The sequence below is a fragment of the Glycine max genome, chromosome 9 (genome assembly GCF_000004515.6).
Source record: "Glycine max cultivar Williams 82 chromosome 9, Glycine_max_v4.0, whole genome shotgun sequence".
NCBI lineage: Eukaryota > Viridiplantae > Streptophyta > Magnoliopsida > Fabales > Fabaceae > Glycine > Glycine max.
In genome coordinates, this window is record NC_038245.2 from 12,137,818 (window position 1) to 12,163,807 (window position 25,990).

The 25,990-nt window shown below is 33.4% G+C and overlaps 3 protein-coding genes and 2 pseudogenes across 3 annotated transcripts; 2 read left to right on the forward strand and 3 right to left on the reverse strand.

Moving 5' to 3' along the window:
• The first annotated feature begins 278 nt into the window (after positions 1-278).
• LOC100816577 (piriformospora indica-insensitive protein 2-like) lies at positions 279-5,284 on the forward strand (annotated as a pseudogene).
• Positions 5,285-8,990: 3,706 nt separating this feature from the next.
• On the reverse strand, positions 8,991-10,514 carry LOC102665778 (putative disease resistance RPP13-like protein 1). The gene has a single exon (XM_026123616.2). It carries the CDS (start codon positions 9,890-9,892, stop codon positions 9,257-9,259), a length of 636 nt encoding a protein of 211 aa, XP_025979401.1. The 5' UTR covers positions 9,893-10,514; the 3' UTR covers positions 8,991-9,256.
• A 4,302-nt stretch (positions 10,515-14,816) lies between these two features.
• Positions 14,817-17,555, reverse strand: LOC112997821 (uncharacterized). Its single transcript, XM_026123905.1, has 4 exons — positions 16,183-17,555; positions 15,512-16,083; positions 15,098-15,196; positions 14,817-14,920 (listed from the first exon to the last, which is right to left on the reverse strand). Exons 1-4 carry the CDS (start codon positions 17,553-17,555, stop codon positions 14,817-14,819), a joined length of 2,148 nt encoding a protein of 715 aa, XP_025979690.1.
• Positions 17,556-21,358: 3,803 nt separating this feature from the next.
• LOC100790863 (uncharacterized) lies at positions 21,359-21,988 on the forward strand. The gene has a single exon (NM_001253134.2). The coding sequence runs from the start codon at positions 21,408-21,410 to the stop codon at positions 21,840-21,842; it is 435 nt and encodes a 144-aa protein (NP_001240063.1). The 5' UTR covers positions 21,359-21,407; the 3' UTR covers positions 21,843-21,988.
• Positions 21,989-24,330: 2,342 nt separating this feature from the next.
• On the reverse strand, positions 24,331-25,155 carry LOC100818171 (adenosylhomocysteinase-like; annotated as a pseudogene).
• Positions 25,156-25,990: the final 835 nt, after the last annotated feature.

The following is a 25,990-nucleotide window of genomic DNA, read 5'->3' on the forward strand; positions in this document are numbered from 1 at the left end:
TTTGTGATTAACCGATGTAGAATTATAATTTTTTTTTGTGCTTTCTGTTCAATAATGACAATAACTATATGTGTAAATAAAATTATACTTAATGTCTCATATAATTATACTTATTAGGATATATAATGTATGTTGTAAATCAATGCAGAATCAATAGATTCTGTTTGTACAACTTATTAGGAGAACCTTATGTACATAACTATTAGCTGTCATTTTTGTCCTATCATATCTAGAATTTGCATTTATAGGGAGATCAATTCCCCCCTTTGCTGTGACCTATGCGGTCACAGGTAAGTGCAAAGTGATGAGATAGTGAATAAAACCAAAGGAAAAATAGAGTAAGTTCTTCTAAAAGTAAACTAGTGCCAAATCAATATGTGCATCCCAAATCCAAACTAATATAGGATTACTGCTTATAGACAAATTTGTCATCCCATACTCGAAACACAATACAAGAAAAAAGAATAGCAAAACAAAACAAAAATAAAAGTTTAACATGAAGAAAAGGTGTTAAAGAAAAATTTTACCTTAGTTTGTCATATACAAAATCCATTTTAGTTCCAATGACATTCATAAGGGCCTTTGGATCAATCAATATCTTAACACCGTTATCCTCAAGCAACTCATCAAACTTCCCTTTTTCATATGTCAAAGCAACAAGAATCTAAGATCAAAAAGTCATAACTCATAATGCAATCACACATCCATCTCGAGCTCACCGCAATTGAAAGGAATAATCAGTACAAAAAAATAGTAAATTCCCAACAGGATTAAACTCTAATCAATATTACTCATATTTGGGACATGAGATTTTTATATGAGAATAGATTAGAACCAAAGGTCAATTTTGAGGTGTGCCTATTTACACCCTTTTCTAACAAAGCTAAATCCCACTCCCTACTGAACCTCCTATTTAAGCTATACCCGTCTTTCCATACTCTCTAACTAGTAACTAACTGCTAATATTTGGGAATCTCTAGGCTATATATCAAGAAACAATGTAATAAATGAGGACATTAGTTTCAGAATGACATACATACCTCAAAATAGGCTACTAACTAAAGCTTTGCTTGCGGTGACGCTGCAGATGAATGGATGAGTGTAACTTCAGTCCAGCAACTACTTGTCTACTTCTACCCTCAACAGACTATGCAACGTTTGACAGTACAACCTAAACACAATAAAAATAATTTACAACCACACTAGGAGTACAATTTTGTAACAAATAAAAATGAAACACAAAGCCACATTATGAGATGAGTTAACAATACAAAGCCAGAATTTTAAGTTCAGATCCAAATTTCCTCACAGCTCAATTTAGCAACACAAGCAACGTTGGCAGTGCCTATCAACTCAAATTCAGTAGGTGTGGTGTGAAATTAATAATGGGTCCTCTCATCATTCTAACCCCCAAACCACCCCCAATTCCCAAACATTGTCACCTCTTTCATCAACTTTGGATTTTTAAATCCATCTGAACTGTGAATAACTAAATTTCATTTACTATCTGTACTTGTTTGTTCTGTTAGGTATGGGAAAAAAATTAAATGGTTGGTCTAATAAATTTTTTTAGTTAAAAAAATAACTATTTGTAGTGGAGTTATGAGTTCTGAACTTAATTCATGGGTTTTGTTATATTAATTTCATGATTGGCCTGCTTTTAATTTTTTTACTGCCAAAGACAGGTTCAATGGTTGTCAACAAAAACCAGAATTTCTTTTGGGGGTCTAGGTCTTAGGATTTTAGAAGAGACACTTAGTAGTGTTGGCTCACTTGAATTAGTCGTGGACTTGAAGTAAAAAAAGTGTGGTTGGTTAATTTTGTGTCTTTTTTCTTCACTCTGCTCACATATACAGGTCTTTTGTGTTTTCTCTATATTCCTAACTGAAAAACTTACTGCAAAATTGCTAGACTTTTTGTTTTCTTCAAATTAGACTCTGTAGGTTGACTAGTGAGTTGATGGGGTTCTTCAACATCACAAATAATGGTTTAACTAGAGGGCATTCTGAGAAATTGCATACTTAATAAATATAAATGAATTTGATGCTTAGTTTTAGAGATCTGGTCTACCAAGTATGAAACAATTATCATGCATTTGAACAGTGTTTCCCCCCTATGCACTGAAACTGATTTTATTATCCCTATGCAATTTTATTTTGGTGGAGATTTTGAAGTATCTCTCAACATACATTACAATTGATGGATGAAGCACTTAACTTGAAGTGAACACATTTCCATGCAATGTAATTATATTCAAATTACCTATACCTACAATTATTATTAAGTCTAATTCTATATTTGACATTTGAGCTCCATTAGTCACATTGAAAACTTCCAATTATTCTGGACTTAGCTTATTTAAATGTTGAACTTCTTTCAAGAATTAGTCTGGTTTTGCATTTGAAATTGAGTTTTTCTTTGCACCCATGTTTACTTACAATATCATATATACATTATTCTTCTTGGTCGTGGGCATTAGGCATTTTATAGTGACGGAAGTGGGCACAATTACATAATGAAATTGTAACTTAACTAGAACATGGTGACTAATTATTTGCTTAATTGTGTTTTATGTGTTTGTTTTCTTCTGTAGGGGGTCTCTTGTGATCTGTTTGATGGATTTTGGTATGTAACTGCCTTGAACATTGGACCAGTCCATGACAATTCTCTAACTTGTGCTCAAGATTTGGAATTTAGACCACATTTATTTGACCTGAAGCACCTAAAATCTCTATCCTTCTTCAATTGCTCTCAATCACAAGACATGTTTCCAGCTACCATCCCCACTGAAAACTGGCAGAAACTGGCAGGCAACTTAGAATCACTGGAGTTTAGATCACTTGAGGTCTCATTGGAGACATCCCCTCAAGTTTTGGTGTCCTCAAGAACATCCAATCACTAGTAATATTAGAAAATAGTGTAACAGGTGAATTACCATCAAGCATTGGCAATCTCATGAAGTTGAAGAAGCTTGTTCTTGCTGGAAACTATCTTACTGGTAGAATTCCAGATGCTTTTTATGGGCTAAATGAGTTATTAATCTTTCAGTTATTATTCTTTGAGTTAAGTAGCAGTTCATTATCTGGCTCTTTGCCTTTGACACTTGGGAGCTTAACTTCAGTGTTGAAGCTTGATGTGAGCAACAACCACCTTGAAGGGAATCTTCTAAATCAATTTGCTCATCTTAACAATCTGACCCTTACGGACCTTAGGAATAATAGGTTCACTGGAGGGTTGACCTTGTCTTTGCAAGAAATGTCCTCCTTAGAGGAATTGGTTTTGTCCAACAATCCATTGGGTGGAGATGTCATATACCTAAGGTGGGAAAACTTCAACAATTTGGCCATTTTGGAGCTGTCTAACATGGGATTAATAGGGGAAATTCCTGAGTCTTTATCAGAATTAAAGAGGTTGACATTTGTGGGACTTAGTGACAACAACCTCACAGGCACTCATGTATTGGGTTGACATTGTATACCAATAGTAATGTACAAAATAGTTAATTTAGCAGATGACTGAATTTGTAATCTATTATCAGACTTTGAAGTTCAATGTTCCTTCAACTAAGAGGATTGAAGTGCAGGGATTTGCAGAACTTCAATACGAAATGCTAAGGTACATGAGAGCCATCATGGATAGTGGCCATTTTCATTCATGTCACTAATTTGGTCACAACATTAAAAAAACATAGCATGAAAATCTTCATGATTCTGTTACCACTTATCAGCGATTAATGCTAATGGACTAAGGTTTGGCATGAAATTCTCTTCAAAGGTGCTAATGATGCATACACTAATTAGTCAAACTACTAAAAGTATAACATTATTGGTTATACATGTTTGATGACAAAATAAAAGTTATGAACCCTAAGAAAACAATGTTGAATGTTTAACCTCTTATCAGAAGGGCAGCTAGTTTCCTTTACCTTGTCAAGTGTGAAGGTTGATGCTCCTAGGTCAGATATTGGCCTGCAAAAAAAAAAATTTGCTTAATCATTACATGACATAGAACATATAAATTTCAACAAGTAGCTAAAACTGCAGCTGCAAGCATACATATTACCAAAATTAAATTTTCAAAGACCATCAAATAACCTTAAGCCACCAGCATGTGTTTGCAATTTAATGTAACAATTGGAACTCAAGCCATGTGCTCTCTACAACCCAAAACACAACTTAATCTCCCAATTCCAAAATCTTAGGTAAGATTGGCCCCAACTAAATAAATACAGACTTTGGGCAAGACTAGATACCCACACTACTACAGACACAACATGGTTACATGAGTTTCAATTAAAATTGATATTTCAGGATTATTAGGTTGTGTCACAGTAGTGGAAACTATGAATGCAAATCTAAATGCAAATCTACTGAGAAGGTTGTGCTTCAATTTGGAAAACATAATGGGTTACAAGATTTATTGCTCCTTTTATAGTTGGTCCTTTTGTTTGTCCCAAGCTTCCTGACTCTATTGAAAAAGCTCTACTTATGGTGTTTGGTAAAAAAAATAAAATAAAATGCTTCACATGCCAAATTGCAATACAAGCAAATTAGGGATACAAGGCAAAACTGACTCTGCTAAGACAAACGAAGAAGCAATAGAACATTGGAATGGGTGATTGAAAAGTTTGGGATTGAGAGAAACCAAATTTGAAGGATAATGATAAAGATGTTGGGGCTTACCGTTAGAATAGAATCCGCCTTCATCTGCGAAAAGGAGGGGAGGGTGAAGAATTGGCACTGGATTTGGGGTTCCGAGTGCTATTGGAGAGGCATCTCTTCTCGTGGTTCCAGCTTCTTCAACAACTCATTGATGAGCTGCACGCGTCTTCCCTGCAACCACCATTAGCAAACATCAACGTTAAAAACAATTTATCGAACCCGCGACCTTGCTTCACGAACCACCCCATATCTTAGAAACTTAACCTAAAAGAGCCTTAAAATAAGCTTAATCTAACAAACTTATTAACTCAATAACTTGGTGTCTTTGAAGTGAGATCAATGTCGTTCTTCATGAACTGGTAGTTCGAGTCGAGAAGTTGGAGCCGAGAACTTTGAACCTCGTCCAGTTCAATCTACAGGGCTTTAATGTTAATAGGGTTCAACGGAAGGTGTTCAATGTCAATAGGCTTCAATGCTTAGAAAGTGAAACGGCAAATAGGGTTCATAACAATGAAACGAGAATGCTGAAGGGTTCAATCGAAGGTCACAGGGTTGTCTACAGTGTTCAAAGAAACAACAATGCTGAAGGGTCACAGGGCTGTCTACAGGGGTCAAACAAATGAGAATGCTGAAGGGCACAAATATGTCTACGCGGTTTAATTTTGATATTTTTTTTGTTTACAACTACAACGGTTTTCTCTCTAAACCGGCGTAAATGTTATAGCACATAACATTCTAAGGTGGTTTTTAGTAACCGCCTTAGATTGTACGTCGTAAAATGTATTTTATTTCTCAATAATTACAAAAATGCCACCGTTCAAATTTCTACAGCGGTCCCTTTACAACCGATGTTGATTCGGTGTCGTAAAAAGCATTTTTTATAGTAGTGATACAATGGATAATATGCTGGCTCATTTACCTTTAAGAAAACGAGCAAACCTCCCATGTGAGTGTTAAATCTACCATGCACAATGTTTCGTGGCCTATTTCTGTACCAAAACTTTGTTATATGTTCCTGCTACAAATGTAGAAAAAAATTTAGAGTAATTTGAAGTTAATTGATTATCACTTTCTTAAGATGTACATACACATAACAAATAGATGGGTTGAACACCAAAATAGAATTCAAGGAATTTAAAGTCACTGTAAAATATGTTGGGATCCCTCCTTAATTGGAGAGGCTCTAGAAAATTCTAAAGCTTTCTAAAAAAGTGTATAATTTTTTAGAACGTCTTGGAGAACTCTAGAATAGTGTAGAACTCTTTAGAAGCTTGTGGAAGAATGTGGAAACCTCTGGAATATTCTGGAGATGTGTGGAACCTTATGAAAGGATATGGAAGGGAGTAGAAGAGTGTAGAGACTCTTAGAATGTGTGGAGCATTCTAGAGAATTAATCTCCACCCTAGGATACAAGTAATCTCCACCATTCATTGTGTAGGTAGAGTATTATAAATAAGGGTAGAAGCCTTCATTCCTAACCATCCAAGACAAGAGTGAATCCACTTCTTAAAGTGAGAAAGCTAGAAAGTTAGAGAGCCTCTTTGAGACAGAAGATAAATAGCTTGGGAAGTCTCTATCCTCAAACTTGAGTGAACCACCATAGAGTGAGTCAATTTTGTAAACACATCCTTGTAACCCTACTATCATCTTGTATAGTGGAAGAATCTCCATATTGGAGAATTATAATCGTGTGCTCCCATTACTACCTTTAATTACTAAGTGCCTATCTTAACTTCACGAAGTAGGAAAGTCCGAGTTTTACCAACTAAATATACTATTGTAAGAACAGAGAAGTAATACGTCACAATATAGCTAAGTCTAATGGTGTCACATTATTTATATCAGTACATAAATGGTATAACATGAAAACTAGAAACCTGGCAGTCATTCACAAACAACTAGTGTTTTTTCATGAATTTCCTCCAGAAAGATAATGTTTTGGTCTTTTGAATATTCTGGAATGTGGAAACATTTGAAAGCACAGGTACACTATGTTATGAACATAAAGTTAGGTTTGTGGAACAATAGCTTAAGAACATTAAGCAAGAAAAAGTTGAGAAAAGACATGGAAGGAAACCTAACCCACATCGTAGGAACTTGTGCAAAGAGCAAGACTAAGTTCATAATGGTCTTTTGGTCTAATATGGAGTCCATTTGACTCCAAAATTAAAGAAAATGACAACCAACAGAAAAGATGCTTTGCAAGAAAACCTGAAGATGAAAGATATTGAGAGAAAAAAAATCATAAAATAATGTAAGAAGTGGGAACTAAAAAGAAATAAGGAAGACTGTGCACTAGTAATTAAACAATTTACCCATCAAGCTAAAGGAAGATGAAGTCATAATAACTTCCAATGACTGAGTACTTTTATGGAATGGATAGACTTTTCCAACACGCAAGGTTTTCTAGAGAGTGATGGGATCTTTTTTGGCAATAAGTTTGGAGCGATTGTAGAGATGGATCTTTGTTGCCAAACATATTAGATTTAAGATTAAAAGCAATTGACAATAAGAGAAGTTGTTCAACACATATATAAACCTGCACCCCAAGAATTAAGGTTGACGATGTGGAACTTCCTAACATAACCTCTCTCAAAAAAGGACTCAACTTAGACAATCTTCTATCTGGAGGTTATCAAGAGATGGAAGGAGGAAATGCATGCGTTCGGGCAATGATATCAAATTCTCCAATTCTTCAGTATGAAAGCTCTCTACCCAGGGTGCAGATAATCCTTCACTGGGAAATGATTCAAACTTTGGACATCCACTAATTTTTTGATCCTTGAGATGATTATGAGCAGGCCCTGTGAAATTGTTTGTAGATTACGACACATGAGATCAAACAAACAAAGTTTAGGAAACAAATCCAGCCAAAAGGTTGTTAGAGAGTCACAGCCATTGCTGATCTCCAAATTTATAAGGAAATCATAGCAGTGGCTGATGGAAATGTTTATATTCGGGCAAGAATCAATGAACAAGAGTTCAAGAGAAGTATTGGATAAGATGTACCCAATCCTTTCAAGTGTTGATGCTTCCATGCTATGTCCGCTAATGGTGAGCATCTCCAAAGCTGTCAGATGATAATCAAATTGCAGTTTTCCACAGTAACGAATATCTAATTCAGAAAATTCAAGAGACCAAGCCTCGAGATGTTTGCAGTGACGAATAGCTAATTTCTTTAAACGAAGGAGTTGCTTTGGAAGCTTCCCTTTAAGCTTGGGACATTGCACTATAATGACATATCAAATAACCAACTTGGAAATTGTTTATCGCCATAGTTCCTGATTGACAACTTCTTCAAGTGTTTGGAAGGATGTAAATTCTCAAACACATCCCTTTCTTTTGTTAAATCATCAGAATTTTGGTTCCATTCTAACTCTAGCTCCGCAAGGTGTATTTTATTTTTCAAATCTGCTGCTAATGCATCCCAGGGATTCTGAATATTCTGAAGCTCCCCAATTGACAACCTTCCATGAAGATTGAGTTCTCCTAGTTGTTGAATACCAAACTCAGTAGTTGTGCCAACATAAAACGAACTCAATACTTGAAGATTCTTAAGTTTTCCCAAATGCATTGGCATCTTTTTCACTTTAGTGTCTCCAAATTCAAGGCGTTGCAAATTTAAGGGCAGCTCCTCCAAATTCTTACAAAAGCTTAGCTTCAATATTTGCAAGTTATAGAGTGAGCATGTTGAATCAAGTAGTTTTTTTATGGCAGTACTTGATAGGTCTAATGAAAAGAGATGTTTAAGATTGCCTAGAGTCCGGCACCTCTGTAAGGTCAGAACATGACAAAGAGGGGACACATAAGAACTTCAACTTGGAGAATAACTCAAGTACACCTTGCAATACCAATGATCATAAAGATAATTCATTCTACCAAACCCATCAATATATTGAACGTGATTGATTGCCAATGAAAAATAACATGTTTTTGGTATGACATTTGCTTTATCAACTGCCAACCTGAAAGAGATGTCTCCACAAACATATTTTGCCAGGTCCTTTAGAAGGTCATGGATGACAGACCATGTTTCGTATGTGCTTGATTGTCGAAAGAAGCATCTTGATAAAGCAAATGCTTTGGACTCTTACCCTGCTGAGGGCATCGTAGTAAATTTTTCACCATCTCCATCAAAATTAAACACTACTTGTCAAACTCATAATCTTTGAGGAATAAGGCACAGTAGGCAAAACATCTCTCAAGATGAGATGGAAGATGATGATAGTTCAGTAATAAAACAGGGATAATTTCACTATCTTCCTTTTGGTAAGTCCCATATCTCACTTGTTAACACACTTTTCCAATTCCAAAACAGATGATTTCATATATAAAAGACTTCTAATTGTTTTGCAAGCTAGCGGCAATCCTTTGCACTTTTTGACTATCTTTATACCAATCTCCTCAGCTCAACATTTAAGTGAGGATTATCATCTAGGAATGCATGTTTAGCAAGAACTTTCCAGCAATGATCACATCCTAACTTAAGCGATGTATTATTTATTTGATCTCATGGTTGAAGCAACTTTCTTACTAGGTGTTGTGACAAGAATTGTACTTCCCTGAACCCCATAATTAATTAAGAGGAGTATGTACTACTTTCCATTTCTTTCTATCCCATAATTAAGAGGAGTATGTACTACTTCCCATTTCTTTCTATCTTCATTCCAAAGGTCATCCAAGATGAGAAGAATTTTTTTTCCTGTCAATATTTCTTTCAATCTTTCATGGACCATTTCTAGATTTCCACTCTTATCTTTTGATTTAGTGATTGCCTCAAGAATTGTTCTTGTTACGTTGAAAGCATCAAAATCATCAGAAACACAAACCCAAACTTTGATATCAAATTTACCCTCTATCCTTGGGTCGTTGTATGCATGTTGGGCAAGTGTGGTCTTACACTCTCCACCCATGCCCACAATAGAAAGTATTGATAGCTGGTTACGAGTGTCAGTGTCAGATGCCAACCAATTAGAGACAATTTCTTTGTCATCATCTCTGCCATAAATGTCAGTTTCAACCACCAAAGACGTTGATGGTAATTTTTGTGACCCTTTACTACCTGATCCTGATCCAACACACTCTTTCAAACCTAGATGGCCCTTTTGGCTTTCAAGAAATTCTAGGTCATCAAGGACTTGCTTCATCATTTTCAATTTCCATGTTAAAATTGCATTCCTGGTTAGAGTTGGTCTGAGATTCGCCTTCCACTTTACATTTGGAGAGTTCATGCTCTATTTCATCCAAGATATCCTCTGCTTCAAACACAACATCTCTGACAGCAACAAGTCATGCTTTCACACGGGGATTATTAATCTGCTTTTGTTCCGCATCATCAACCACAACATCAATGGACAACATCATCTAATGGTGAAATGAGTAGTGATAAACTATTTTATGAATGATGGCTTTAATTTAGGTTGATGGACATCTTTTTTTTTTTTTTCATGGCCCTCAAACATTCAAAACTGTATTCACGAACTAATGAATGAACGAGGCTTTGATTATGCTGATCGAGGGTAGCTCTTGGGATATTTACCAAGTTGTTTTGTGTGTCACCTCTTTATTTATTAGTCAAGTACGTACCTTCAAATTCATTAAATTGAGGTACAATTTTCTACTCATTTCCAAAGATAGATACAGTACAGTATAGAAATTTTATTACCTTTTTTTTTGGAGAAAATTTATCCTCTGCTGTTGGATAGAAAGCGGGAATAGAGAACCTTCAAGAAACTTACTTACTGTTGGAGATTTCAAAATTGAATATTTTATACAAGAGTAACTAAAAAAAGCAAGCAATTAAATTGACAATTTCTCAACATGAAGCTCTTTTTAGAAGAAAAATTTAGGAATCAAATCACCTTTAACTATATTAAACCTTAGAAATATAACTATCAAACACACCAATTATTTCTTTAGCAACAATTAAACCATACTTATCAAGAACACAATAATTTTTTCATAAAGAATGAGGAACAAAACTCAGCAGTGAAACATCTTGTCCACTAAATAACTCAGATGTCTGCAACCGCAGAGCAAATCTAAGTTTAGAAAATAATTGTTTAATAACCGAATAAAATCCCTTAGAGAAGTTTCATGATTATTGATTTTAGAAGAAATCAAATTTAAAATTTTAGATATGTACTTGCATGATAGCCTCCGGAATAGATAATTTAGTAAATTCTAGATAAAATCTATGTTCATCATCTTGTTAGAAATTTAGCTGTACATTCTTTATAACACACAAAAATGACAGATATTCATTCATGTGTTTGCACACATAAAACCAAAGTCTAAAACAAACTACAATAACCATCTTCCAAGCTATCAAGTAGAACCTCTGCATCATTGAAGGACTTTCAAAGTCTCTTCAGCTAGGAAGTTGGTCATCCCTAAATCAGATTTGTATCTTTTCCATGGCCAAAGCCATTTGAATTTCATGACCTTCACCATTTTCCTGGTGTCCTGATTGTAAGCAAACATGAACAATGAATAAAACAGCATATTAATTCAACTACAAGCTGGAGCATAACGACATTAGAAATTGTTGCATGCATGTAAAAAGGAATAGACAAAAAAGTGCTGGTAATTTTGTGAAAGAATGTGGTTGCAGAAGCAGTTAACAGTAAATCATATTGTGTTATTCTATTAAGGCTTGAGATATAACATCTATTGGACTTCAGAGATAATTACTCAAATTCATCTCATCTCTGTAAGTTAAGGCATCCTCGTCTGACAAACAATAATCAAATTAGGTGTCTCTTATGCTACTTTTGTTTTCTAACAAGAGAATAAAAAAGTGTGAAACATATTCACCAGAATTATGACTCGTAAATCACCCAAAGCAATTTGGGATTATCTGAAAGAGGAATACGCTGGAGATGATAGAATACGAAGCATGCAAGTGCTGAATTTAAGGAAGGAATTTGAGCTTCAAAGGATGCAAGAGTCAGAGATAATCAAAGAATACTCAAATAAATTGTTGAGTATTGCCAACAAGATAAAGTTGTTGGGAAGTGATTTTGCTGATTCGAGAATTGTAGAGAAAATTTTGGTAACGGTGCCGGAGAGGTATGAAACATCTATAGCTTCATTGGAGAACACAAAGGATCTGTCGAAAATCACATTGGCAGAAGTGCTACATGCCCTGCAAGCTCAAGAGCAGCGAAGGTTGATGAGACAAGATCGTGTTGTCGAAGGTGCTTTGCCCGCCAAACATCATGAAGTTGATGAAAGCAAAAAGATTTTTTTCAAGAAGAATCAGCCAGCAAGCAGCGAAAATAATGCAAACAACCAAAACAAAGGTAAGGATGAAAAGAAAAATCATCCACCTTGTCAGCATTGTGGAAAATTGGGTCACCCACCATACAAATGTTGGAAACGGCCAGACGCAAAGTGCAGCAAGTGCAATCAGCTTGGACACGAAGCTATAATTTGTAAAAGCAAATTTCAGCAGCAAGAAGCCAATGCCCAAGTTATTGAGCAGGAGGAAGAAAATTATATTTTTGTTGCAACATGTTATTCGATGAGGAGTAGTTCTAAATGTTGGTTGATTGATAGTGGTTGTACGAACCACATGACATATGATAAGACTCTATACAAGGATTTGAAGCCAACTAATGTCTCAAAGGTCAGAATTGGGAATGGTGGCTATATTCCAGTAAAAGGAAAAGGAACTGTTGCAATTTCAACGTGTTCAGGTATCAAATTAATATCAGATGTTCTTTATGTACCTAACATTGACCAAAACTTGCTAAGTGTAGGTCAGTTGATTAAAAAGGGATTTAAAGTGTCCTTTGAACATCAACATTGCTTTATCTATGACATTGTTGGCCAGGAAGTTCTAAGGGTTAAAATGAAAGGTAAAAGCTTTTCATTTGATCTAGCAGAGGAGGAGCATACAACCTATTTCACTCAAGTCACACCCACGGAACTCTGGCACAAGAGACTTGGTCATTGCCATCTTGAAAGAATGCTAAACATGAAAAAAAGGAAATATGCAAAAGAAAATTTGAAGAAGTTTCAAATGGAGGAATGCAAGTCTGTTAGCACACCAATGAATCAAAAGGAGAAGTTCAGCAAGGAAGAAGGTGTTGATAACATTGATGAAGGATATTATATGAGCTTGATTGGATTTCTAATGTATCTTACTACAACAAGGCCAAACATTCTATTTGCTCAAAAGAACAAAACTGGAATTTTTGTTGACAATCAAGTAGCCAATGCTATTGCAAACAAACCCGTGTGTCATGGGAAGACTAAACATTTCAACATCAAGTTCTATTATTTGATAAAGATGCAACAAAGTGAAGAAGTGAGCTTAATTTACTGCAAGTCTAAAGGTCAATTAGCTGGCATGTTTACAAAGTCACTACCTATCAACAAACTTGAACTCAAAGAATTGGATTTTGCAGTTCCAAAAGCAAGGAGGAGTGTTGAAGATATACTTTTGTAACTGCATAATATTTTATTTTTCAGTTTTTAAAATAGGATTTAGTAAATAAGTTGGTTTCCTATGTTTTAGGAGTAAGTCAGTTTTAATGGATTAACCTCGTCAATAAGTGGTTCCTATCTTTAAGGAGAAAGTTAGTTTTAATATTCTGTTTTGCTAATATCTTGTTATCTAATTACTTTATCTTTTGCTATTTATTGTATCGCTGCTGAGAAAAATTTGAATTAGAATAGAATAATTCTATTTCCTCCACATACGTATTGTCTCTCTTTTCTCCTCTGTTTTTTATAATTTCCTCCACAAAACCAACAGTTAGCTCTGTATTTGAAAATTTCCAAGGTAAAGTATTGGATTTGAAATAAGCAACTCTATGTTATATAGTAGGTACCTGATCGAAAACTAGTAAGACAAAAATCAGAATGGGCAAATTCAGACTTTTAGTTCGTGTGCATGCTATTATCATCATCATTCTGGTTGTGTAGCAGTAATCTTCGCCTTTTGTCTTCTCACAACATTATTTGAGCAAGAAGTTATTGCTTCAATTGTGGTCAGAATTTTCTATCTTGTAGCACAAGAGATGGAGCAGGCAGTGCATGTCGTTGGGTAATCAATTTGAATTATCCAAATTATCAATATGACACCACTCTAGCTTGGGTGCAGATTGATAATCCACCTCTGGTGAATGAAGCCAATTTGGAAAACTCCACAACGTGAGAAAATGATGAAGCCCTTTTTTGGCCAAACTCATTTTAAGATTCCTACTGTTGATAAAAAAGAGAGTATTAAGTTTCGGTAAGAGACACAGTGGAAAGATCCTTAAACAAGGCAACAAAACCGCAAGCTAGTTTCATTAAACAATGAACTTTCCCTGCTAAGTGCTCTTTTTTTTAAGAAAAAGCAAATATAATATTATTATGCATATAAACAGACCCAACAAAAGTTGTGTGAGGTACGGACAGATAATACAAAGACAGTTCAAATATGAAGCCTAGATACGAGATACAATACGGATACGATACGACACAAATACGGAGATATGATAAATTTTTAAAATTAGAGATACGATACATCTTGGATACGTTAATAAAATATATAAAAAGTTATATATAGTTTCAGATTTTTTTTCTAGAACAGATAGATTTTTCATTGGAATAGCTTCAAGTTCATATTAAAAAATAAAACATGAAAAATCAGGACATAATATCAATGTTGCCTAGACTAGAAAATGATATGAAGCTTGAGATTTAGAATTCTGATATGAAGCTGCATGTTCAAAATAGAAGTAAAAATATGAAAAATGTGAACACAAAAGGAAGCAATTCATGGAAATAAAAGCAAGAACAAAGTAAAAAAAACAATAGAGGATACACAACAGAAAAACTTATTTCAGAAATAGAATTTAGAAACCAAATCATTATCATGTGATGCTTTTTAATTGCATTTCATAACACTGATAACAACAATTGTGCCTCCATTCCATTACAGCATAGTAGTATACATAATATATAGTTAATCAAGTAATCTAATATAAATTTTCCAAATTCATGGCAGGATAGCCAATTTACCCACTTGATTCATTCCACCTTGTAGCTCAATTCAGCAGCAAGTCATTACTTGACACATATTCAATTCACAATTAATTCAGCCCCATATGATACATATTCAGCTTCGTAAAACAACAAATAACATAAATCATCATCAAATCAAGAAAACCTAAGGTTTATAACATGAGAAATAGCTGCACCATTAACACCCAAATGGAAAACAAACATGAATAACGGATCCAATGCTATGTTGGTTACATCTCCTGTCATTAGACAAAACAAGAAAAAGAATCATTAGAATCAGAAAATGACAGGATATTACAGACTCAATGAGTACCAACTAAATCTGATTTTTGACAGGACATTTTCACCTATTTTTGACCATAAAATGATACCTTCATGTGGTATTAATTCTTTTAATTTAGAATTCATAGTTGGACCTGCTTCCAAGCAATCACTCTTCTCTTCTGTAGGACAGGCTCCATTAAGGACGTCTTCCTCAACCACAAAAGAGATAGTGACACTGACAAATTGTGAGACTATAATACCATATCAATTAGTCAACAAAAACAAACAAATTGTGAGACTGAATCACATCAAACGCCTGTAATACTTTGATCATTCATTCATTTGTCATTAATTTATAGCTTTCATATAATGATCACAATTTACAAAAAGACATACTTGTGATCATAAGCAAAAAATATAGTTTCTACCCTATTTCACATCAAAAAATACACCTTTCATATAAGTATTGGCTTTATACAATAGCCTATATCAAAGTATCATTACTAGTTAGAAATTACTAAATTATTGTCAAACTCTAATTGTTACATTTTCTTCTCCTCCATTGCCATCATCTAAGAAAAGCATAGCTTCTAAATCTGGCTCATCAAGAGATAAATCTGCCATTTCAAGAACTCCAGCACTATCATCAAGTGGATCATGTACATCTCCATTAATGTCCCACAATCTTGTCTCTCCTTTTTTATACCCTTCCTCTTTTCTAGACAAAAGCCTAAGATTAGAGTGCACAAAAACCAAATCTTCAGCCCTCTTTGGATCCATTTTGTTTCTCTTCAAAGAATGAATAAAGGAGTATGTACTCCAATTCCTCTCACAGCATGAGGAAGAACATGGCTTCACTAGAAGCTTTAAAGCAACCTTTTGGAGTATAGGTGTAGAGGATCCTTGCATCACCCACCAAGTTTTTGGATCTAATGCCCATCTATCCTCAATTGAATCAAATGAACCAAAGTCACCCGCACAAGATGATAATTTAGAGAATTCTTCATAAACTTTTTTCCTAACATTAACATGTGGAAAATATCTCTTAAGACATTTATTCCTTTGGCTAGAAAGTTCATCATCTCTATGAGGAGGAACCCTATTTGGAACCTCATTAAGCCAATTATCACTATAGTACCTATAAAAAAATATATGTATACATTTTAGTCATACTATGGTTGAGAAAGAGCTAAGCTAAGCCATACACATTATTGAAAAATTGATATAAAAATATTACCTTGGATTTAGAGAATGAGCTAAGCAATGAAGTGGATTACAACTCTTACTCCACCTAGAATTAAGTATTTCATGAATAACTTCAAAGAAATTAGAAACTTCATTTTCTAGCACTTCATCATGCCTATAGATGGTTGTCTTCACCTTTTCTATCATAGAATCCCACATTTCATACACTAAGTGAAGATTAGAAGCATCGGTGTCACATATCCATTGATCACTAATGACCATATTTTGCAAACAACGTTTCAACAATTTTAATCTTTTTAACATGACTATCATAGAGGCAAAATGAGTTTCAGCAATTGAAAGCAATTTAAGAGAAGAAAACTCATTAAAAATTGCTAATCTCATTGAATGAGTCATAATGAAAACCTTGATAAAAGAAGCATCGCCAATTACTTCAGCAATCCACCCACATTCATTGAAGACATTCTCATTACCATCAACATTCTTTGCAGCACAAATGTTTTTCACTCCAAGATTCAAAGTATGAACCACACAAGGGGTCCAAAAAATATGAGGAAATTCAGCTTCTATCAATAACCCAACTGCCTTACAAACATGAACATTATCAGTTATGACTTGGACTACATTTTGTGGCCCAACCTCCTTGATTACATCCTTTAATAAGTCAAACATGTAATGTTTGTCCTTGTACTCCTTGGACCCATCAATGGCCTTAAAAAACATAGGTCCTTCTTCAGATATAGCCATGAAGCTTATCAAAGGTCTTCTTTGAGCATCTGTCCAACCATCTACAACCAATGTAACTCCTTTTAAACTCCACAAAGATTTGATAGGTTGAAGCAACCTTTCAATATGAGACCTCTCTTGCTGTAAAAGAATAGTTCTCAATGCGTTATAACTAGGAGGAAGAAACCCACTTAGATTACAATTAGCAGCAAATGAATAAGAACTAACAAAATGTGGATTTGTAGCAAGATGGAATGACAAGCCGGCAGAATAAAACATCCTTGCTATCTCTGCTCTAAGATGATTCCTATCCTCAATATTAAATGCACTCTCTATATTGCTTGATTTTCTTCTTTTTGGTGGTAATGTTGGTGGTGTTGGAGTCCTTTTGTTAGTAGGTAAAGGAACATTCTTAGACTTTAATCTGTTTTCAGCCTCTTCACAAACACTCCTCAAATCAACCAAATATGCATCAGTAACTTTCGGACAGGTAGCAATTTCACTACCACAAATTCTGAGCAAATGTGCTTTAACCCTAGAGTATGAACTTTTGACAACTTTTTCACAAAAATTACAACTCCACAGCCTATTACCACCCCCATCTCCTATCTTTTCCTTTATTGTAACAAATGACCACAGTGGAGCATGGTCATCTTGATATTCCGAAGATGCAAACATTTATGTTATACGAGACATCTTTCACAACACAACAAACACACCAACAAACAAGAAACAACAATGATGGGAACCGATGATGACGAGAATCGACGGTAACAAGAGTGCTTACAGAACTACCAATGAAGAGAGTTGTTGAAGAAAAACCCGTCATCGAGAAGAAGGTGCCGTTGAAGATGGCTTGCAAAACCATCAACGAGGAAGAAGAACCACGTCGACACGGAACAGAATCACTTTGCAGCTTTGTTTTCAGTTGTCACGTAGTGTGGAGAAGAAAAGAAAATGGGTTTGAGCTTCGTAAGCATGGAGAAGAAGAGAAGCAAATGGGTTTTGTGAAATAATAAAGCTTTTGCGTTTAAAAATCATAAAAAAAGGGGTTAAATGTTGTAGCCGTATCCGAGCCATATTGGAGTCGTATTGAAGCCATGTCTAGCCTTAGGAAGCCGTATCTAAGCCGTCTCCCAGCCGTATCTTTTATTTTAAAAAATAAAAAAATTTTGGATACTCTTAGGATACGTATCCGGTCGTATCCGTAGAGTATCGGTGTCGGATACAGGTGTGGCGCCAATACTTTTCCTTTTTTCACGTATTCGGGCTTATTTGTGTCCTCTACTATAATGAAAAATTCAAATAACAGGAAAAGCATGATAACACTGTACCCCTGATAGACATCTAATTAAACATGTAAAAACACACTTTGTATCCTTTGATTGCAAAATCTCCATCAGGAATTTATTGGAGAAGGGAAAATCATTGAAAGGAATATCAGGCAAGAATTTTTTGAGATGAGATGTTATTCGTTAAAATAAAAATACTTGGATAGACATTTTCAAAGAATGAATAAGAGATTTTATCTTCTCAATGGTCTCAATGATCCTAATCTGAAGAATACTTATGTGGCTTCATTACCAGAGGAAATACAACCAGAGTTAAACAAAATGGTAGCAATTGCCCACATGGATTTTCCTATAATGTCCATGGGACAAATCCATCAATTCACTCTGGAGGTCATTGACAAACTATGTAGACAACCCCAGTATTTCTCTAATATCATGAACAAAAAAAGCTAAGTATAGCAAAGCATGCAAAAAGCCTTTCTTGGATATTAAATGTAAAGAGAAAGCTTGTCATTGCTCACCAAAGAAAAAGAAAGTCCTACCAAGTGATGCTAAGGGGAAGAGGAGGCCATTAATTTTTTTCAGAAAAAGTCAAAGGAAAGGAAAGGCTAGGGGACAAAGATGTTTTATCTGCAATGAGTCAGGACATTTTGCAAAAAACTGTCCCAAGAAATCAAAAAAGGTCGTCAGACTAATTTCTTTTCTTCAGATTGGTGAATATGATGATATAGAATCTTTATATTCAGAACAGAGCAATCTAGATGAAGAAATTGAATTTGCCTTAAATCAAATGGATTCTTTTGATGAAGAGTCTTCAACCTCTCCTATCCCTCATCTTCTCTATCCAAGAAGAGCAATCTATAAGACCTGCAATTCCTCAACCATGCGTTGAAATTCAAGTGCTACCAAAGAAGTTCGAAAAACCTATCAAGGTTATTGCTTTCATAGACACTGGAGCCCAAAAGACTATGATGGATCCGGATATTCTTCCTGAAGAATATTGGGAAAAAAGTAGCTTACTTTGTAGTAGCTGATGGGAAAATCTTCAGAATTGACCTAGTAACTCATGTTCCAATAGGCATCTAGTTGTTCCTTGATTGAATCATTTAGACCAAGGTCATTGGAAGTAAATTTTCCGATAGAGATCTCCTCATAAGAGTCGATTTCTATACTGCGGCCAGTAAACTTCAATACATTCTACCGGGATCAAATTCAAAAGAAATTTCAAGCCTTTTTTAGAAATTACGAGGCTTTTCTCTTTAGCAGAAGCCCCACCAGAAGTTGAAGAGTTTAAACAAAAGATTTCTTCTTTATGTACAGACAATCATGAAAATTTCAAGCATCCATATCCTTTATGGAAAAATAAAAAATACTTTGTTGATATGCCATTGAGATTAAATGAAGATATCAATCTAACAAAGGCAACGTATCCCGGAATGTCACCTTCAGATCTATAGGTAGCTAGAAAAGAATGTCAAGATTTGCTAAGACAAGGATTGATTGAGATAACCCAATCAAATTGGGCATGTCAAGCTTTCTATGTAGAAAAAAGACCTGAAAAATTGAGAGGAAAGAAAATGTTAGTTATTGACTATAAGCCTCTTTTGTAATAATCTTACCCTTCCAAGGATAAGACATTATGTATTGGTGTACGTCCTCTTCCTATATAATGAGGACTAGTTTGTATGTTTAAGCACACTGAATCCAATATTTCTTTCTTCTTACTAAAATGTCTCTTTTCTAAACTCTCTTTTCTTTGAAATTGAGTTATATAATGTTTATCATCTAAAACTCTCACCAGCTAGTATGCTCTATACTCGCCTCTTTGAGGATCTTGTGTATCGAAAAGTCAAATATTGATATCAATTGGCAATTATCTCTATGGTCTGTAGAAATCTTGAGTCAAAGTTATCCAAAGATGCTTAATGCCAAGTAGGTGGCTCAGAAAAGCATAACGGATGTACTAAGATAATAGATATCTATGAATCAGTTAAGGCAACTTAACCAAGTGATTTTTTTAAATTTTTTAAAAATATATTTTACAAATCAATGGCTCATGCAAGACTTAAACATGTAACTTTCGTGTTGTTAGCACGACGCTCTAACTGATCAGTTGAACTAATAGACAATTATATTATAAAATAATTAATGTGCTAACACTAAAAAATTTAATGTATATTTAATGCACATGTAAGTTTACATAATAAATTTTGTGACAATTAATTTTAATCTAATAATTAATTTTTTACATATATAATTTTTTATTAAACCTATGATTTTCATTTAAAATTTATATATGTAAAAAAATATTGTTAAATCAAAATTAATTGTAATAAGGTCAAAAACAGAAATCAACTTAATGTAATAATTATAAGAAAAACTATAATCAAATTTATCAAAAAATATATTCAAAATATATATATATATATATATATATATATATATATATATTTTAAATTTAATTAATACGAATTTGTAATTCATATGATTCATACGGATTGCATCATAAGATTATGGATTAGGAATTCATAAGTCTCTTGAGGATTATGAATCAACATGTTTATTAGTCGAAATAATTTTGAAAAATTCAAAAAAAAATATTAGGTCTAAGAGAAATCTACAAGGTGCATAAAAAAAAAAAAAGGCCTTGTTATAAGGCCTGGTTGAAGAGGCTTTAGGCTTTAAGGCTCTAGCCAATCCAAAAGCAAGCAACAACAAAACAACTTGATGATAAGGTGGCAAAAGAACAACTTGCCACAAGGGACGTGTCGATTTGAGAGTATTTTCGTATGTGCTTATGTCATACTTATATTTTACTACTAGATGACAAAAAATAAAAAATTAATGAAAATAATATTTTATCTGGATCATTTATTGTGATATAATAAAATTTACTTTTTAATAGTTGAAAACAATTTTTTATTGCATACGTTTGTTAGATGCATAACTTCGCATTAAAAGGCATTCAAATGAATTATTAAAAACCATTTAATATGTTTGACTTTGCATAACTTCGCATTAAAAGGCATTCAAATGAATTATTAAAAACCATTTAATATGTTTGACTTTTGAAAAAAAATATTATATTTTTATATCACCTAATTAATAACTAATATTTCTTCATTTTTAAAGATTTTAACTGCTTATGCGTATGGGTATAAGTACTAAGTGAGATGGTTGACGGACTAGTATAGAAATATAGCAATATCCATTGACAAAATCACAAATCACAAACATAATGTGTAGATCAATTCATGCACCCCTCTTGCTTGTTCTTATGTGTTTGATGAATGGATCGAATTTTGCATATGATCCTTTTGAATCTTCCCTTAGTTTTGAACCTGAACCACATGTAGACATCAACGTACTCTTTGTTTCCTTTTACAATGGTATGGCCCCTAACAATCCAAATGTGAACTTGTTCTACAATAACCAAAAAGATGGGGTTTATTTGTCACCAGGAAAAGGTTTCTCTAAATTGGACAATCTTAACGGGCGTAAATCTGTAGTAATGTATTGGAATGGAAATTGTGCTTCTTTCTTTGCATATGATCCCAGCGCAGAAGGAAACCATCAAAAGATCTATTGGTTAATTAAAGAAGATGGCATTTATCATAGTTGGGATAACAGCTCTTGGCAGAAAAGGAAAAGTTGGACATTCAATCGTTGTTGAAACCTCTACTTCTCAAGTAAAATAATATTTTCTATTTCTGTATTGTCAATAAATGGTAGTTATTTCCGGCTAGCTTTCTTATTGATCGGGTGTAAAAGTTCAATATATGAATGATCATTATATTAAATAAAACTTTTGTTAGAGCATAGACTTGCTAGAAAAGAAAAAAAGAAAAAAAACGTTGCACAAAGAATTGCAAGAATTAATTTTCTAATATAAAAGGATGTTGGGTGTTTTATATATCTTAAAGATAAGTTATCTTCACTTTCAATTTCAACAATACCCCAATCAATGCTTAAAAGGTCTTTCATCATGTACATTCTTTTTTTTTTTTTGGAAGTCTTATTAAAGGATCATGAAAATGAAAAAGAAAATAAAAGTTATGCACTGATGAAAAATAATTTTATATAATTATTCAATTACAAGTAATTGATAGTTACATAAAAGTGTTTCTAACAAGCAAAAAAATTAAAATTTATTTTACATTTAAAATATATAACAATAATATATAGAGAAAAATACATTTGTGTATCCGGTGCACATTCTTGAAACAACAAAAGTTTTCTTCAATGATGTGAAGCTGTGTGTATCCACATCTCTATGCCAATATTTCCTATTAACTTGATGAGGTGAAACTTAAAGAGCAAATTCTCTTTTTACTTTTCAGGTCTAAAACTAGATTTTAACTTTTCTAGCAATATGGATTTGGGTATTCTCAGAGAAAAAAAGAAAGATTTAAAATAATTTCATATCTCTTTACCTTTATAAAAATAAAAATAATCTCATATATTTTATTTTAAGGAGCTTCCTGGTTTAAGACAAAGATAATTAACAATCAATTAGATGACTAATTACGATAATTAATCACATCCATGGTATGTAGCAATAGAATGTTATTCTTATTTTATGGACAACTTCCACAATTATAAAATAATACTCCCTTTTTTATATTAATTATATCGTTGGTGCTAACAAGAAATATAATAATATTCCACTAAAATATTTATTTGATTAAATTAAATTATCCAATTTAATCATCAAATAAATTATTTTCTTCTGCAAAGATTGGAATACTCATTTGTGTATGCTCGCATAGGTTCATTACTAAACCGATAGTAAATTAATCATAATTAATTAATTAATTTAATGGCGTATAGCAACATTTCTTAACGTCCCAATAGCATGAAGTAACATCTTTTACCTTTAAGAATTAATAGAAGAATAATGTAATATTTCCCTCCATCATGTGTAGCTCAAGCTTAATTCTATAGTATAGTATTATTGTGAAACACTAATAAGCTAACACATTTAATCAATGAATGACTTAAAAAATTCTTTTCTTCTTTCATTCAATTGTTGTGACCAATGTCTTACTTCTATCATGGAGCTCAAACTCATTACCTAGAGCTAATATTCATTCAACTAGTGTCCTCAGACATTAGGTGTCCAATATTAAAATATAACAAATAACTCATTAATTACTATGATAATCTCAGGTCCTATCATATTTTTTCTTGAGAACTTCCTATTGATATATCAAGATAGTATTAACTATTAAAAATTTTGTTTAATGATGATATTCACATATATATTATCTATATATGTAATTTAACAAATGAAATCTATTAATCTTTATTCAGTAAAGACTATTATATATATTGATCTACCTGGATTATTGATGTCTCATTCACAATAATCTTACGATTAATAATAATTTAGATTAAATTATAAATAACTTATTGTCTCATTATTATAATCTCTATCATAATAACAAATATCTAATTTTAATCAAGAATTTGTCAAATCAATAATTTAATAAAATAATAAATATAATAATTAAATAAAAAACAATTGATAACATGATAAATTAGATCTTTAGCATACATATTTATCTCAACACTAATCATATATGATAAGTTTGTTAAATTTTATAATAATTACTTTAAAAGTCATATTTGTGATTGAATACCGTGTAAACTTATTCTACAGTATCATTGCATTGCCATTAAAATTAATAGAGAAAGTGTGGAAGAAAAAAATAAAAAATACTTTATAAAAACGTGTTGCAATGCAGTGTACGGATACAAATCGAACATATAATCACTACCTATGCATAACATAATTGTATTCAAAAAACTCACAAAATGATATATTGTTTACAAGATGAATACTAAAAGATGATTTATATATATTTTATTACATATAATATTAATTAAATACATTTAATTATTAATTACAAAAGTTAAAATATTTAAAATATTAATTCGGCCATAGCAACTATCACGCGACCCTTATATATTACAAGCTTAATAGTTTTATTTCATTAGACACTTATCATAAGCTTTAGTTCCACAATTTAGTTCTTATTGCAGGTTTCTTTCCCTACCATGCTTTTAATTGATTGCTTTTATCTATTTTTTTTAATTAATTTTTAGCTCTGAATTGAACCTTACTTTTTTGTTTGTCTGGAACATTTTAAACCAATCTGTTTTGCGTCACTGCTTTACGACTTTACCATTAAGATGGGTGATATTAAATTAAAAAAAGGACATATATAGTATCAACATCAGAATTTTTATATGTACTGAAAAAAATTTCAACAATTTTAGACATTATGACAGACCTGGAAGAGAGGGACTAAAGAGTATGTCGATGCTGATGTGAAAATATTTTGATTCTTGCAAGCAGTTGACAGGTTCAAAACCCCATTTCACTAATGCCACAAAACCCATCCAAAAACAAAATATATGAACTCAATCCTACATTTTAACACAAAAGGCACTAGATCTGGGGAAAAAGAGACATTACCTTGTTGTTGGTGACAAAGTCATTGACATTAATAGCAGGGAAGAGAAAAGTGTCATTCGGTTGCATTTGATAGAGCCTCTTAATTTCAGTGGTGGTTTGAAGCCCCACAAGACGCTCTTCATCTTGCAGTACCTGGTGGGATTGGTCTTCAACCCATCTCTAATGATGGTAAGCACGATTTGGAACTCGGCGTTGTCAGTGGAGTTGGGGTCGAGGAGTTCGTCGGTCTTCTCATAAAGTTTCCCGACCTTGACGCCTTCATGGATGAGGAAGGTAGCGTCACTATTGTCATCGACGATGAGGTTGGGTCCTCCGTCGGGGCCCCAATTGAGGGCACGCTCAGTGCAATAGTGGCAGTGGCGTGATCTTGGGTGGAGAAGATGTTGCAGGAGCATCGGCGTGGCCCTAGGAAAGGTCATTGACCTTGTATTCGTGATCACTTGTGTGGTTTTCTCCACCAACAAAGCCATGGTTTATGCACTGAGAGAGAAGAAGAAAGAAATAAAGAGAGTGGAGTGGTGAAAATACTCTAAAGTCGTGGAAGGCAAAACGATGTTGATTGACGCTAGGGGTTAGAGTTTCAACGAGAAAGGGGACACCGAGTTACGTGTTTTGTTTTATTATTCCAAATGAATTAAGACGATTTTTTTATAAAATCCGTTGTAAATTTAATTATATATAACATTCTAAGGCGGTTTTAATTAATCGTCTTAGAATGAATGTCCTAAAATGCTCTTGTTGTTAAAATAATTACAAAAATGTCCCGCACAACTTTTTAGGGCGGTTTCCAAATAACCATCGTAAAATCCCTGTCGTAAAATGTTGTTTTTTTAGTAGTGTTGCTGAGAAGGGTAGGAGTGAAGAATGGGTGAAAGAGAATCAACAAAATTTGATCTATTGAATCACGCTACAATAAAAAGTAAGGGAATACATGAATTGAACTTGACATTTTGTATCTACTTTTAGTATTCTCTCCCTCTCAAGCAGATTCTAGAAGAGGTTCGTTTTCTTCAATATATTTAAGCTAGCCCTTATTCTTTTTAGTTATATATGCAAAGATTGACTTCTTCAAAACTCAGCTTATCAAGTTGTAAAACAAGGAAAGTAAATGTATTAATTTAAGCGGTGGAGTATTTTTATTAAATATTTTGAGACCAAATTTTTTAAAGGTGCCTGAGAGTTGTTTATATAACTTTCGTGCAGGTCTTTTTGTTGTTGTGTCAGGGAAGACCGTAATGTCAACCTACATTGGCGGTTTTTTTTAAGGGTGCCCGGGATTTATTTACATAACTTTCAATATCTCTTCATTGATTGTGTATTGATCTTGCAATAGTGCTACC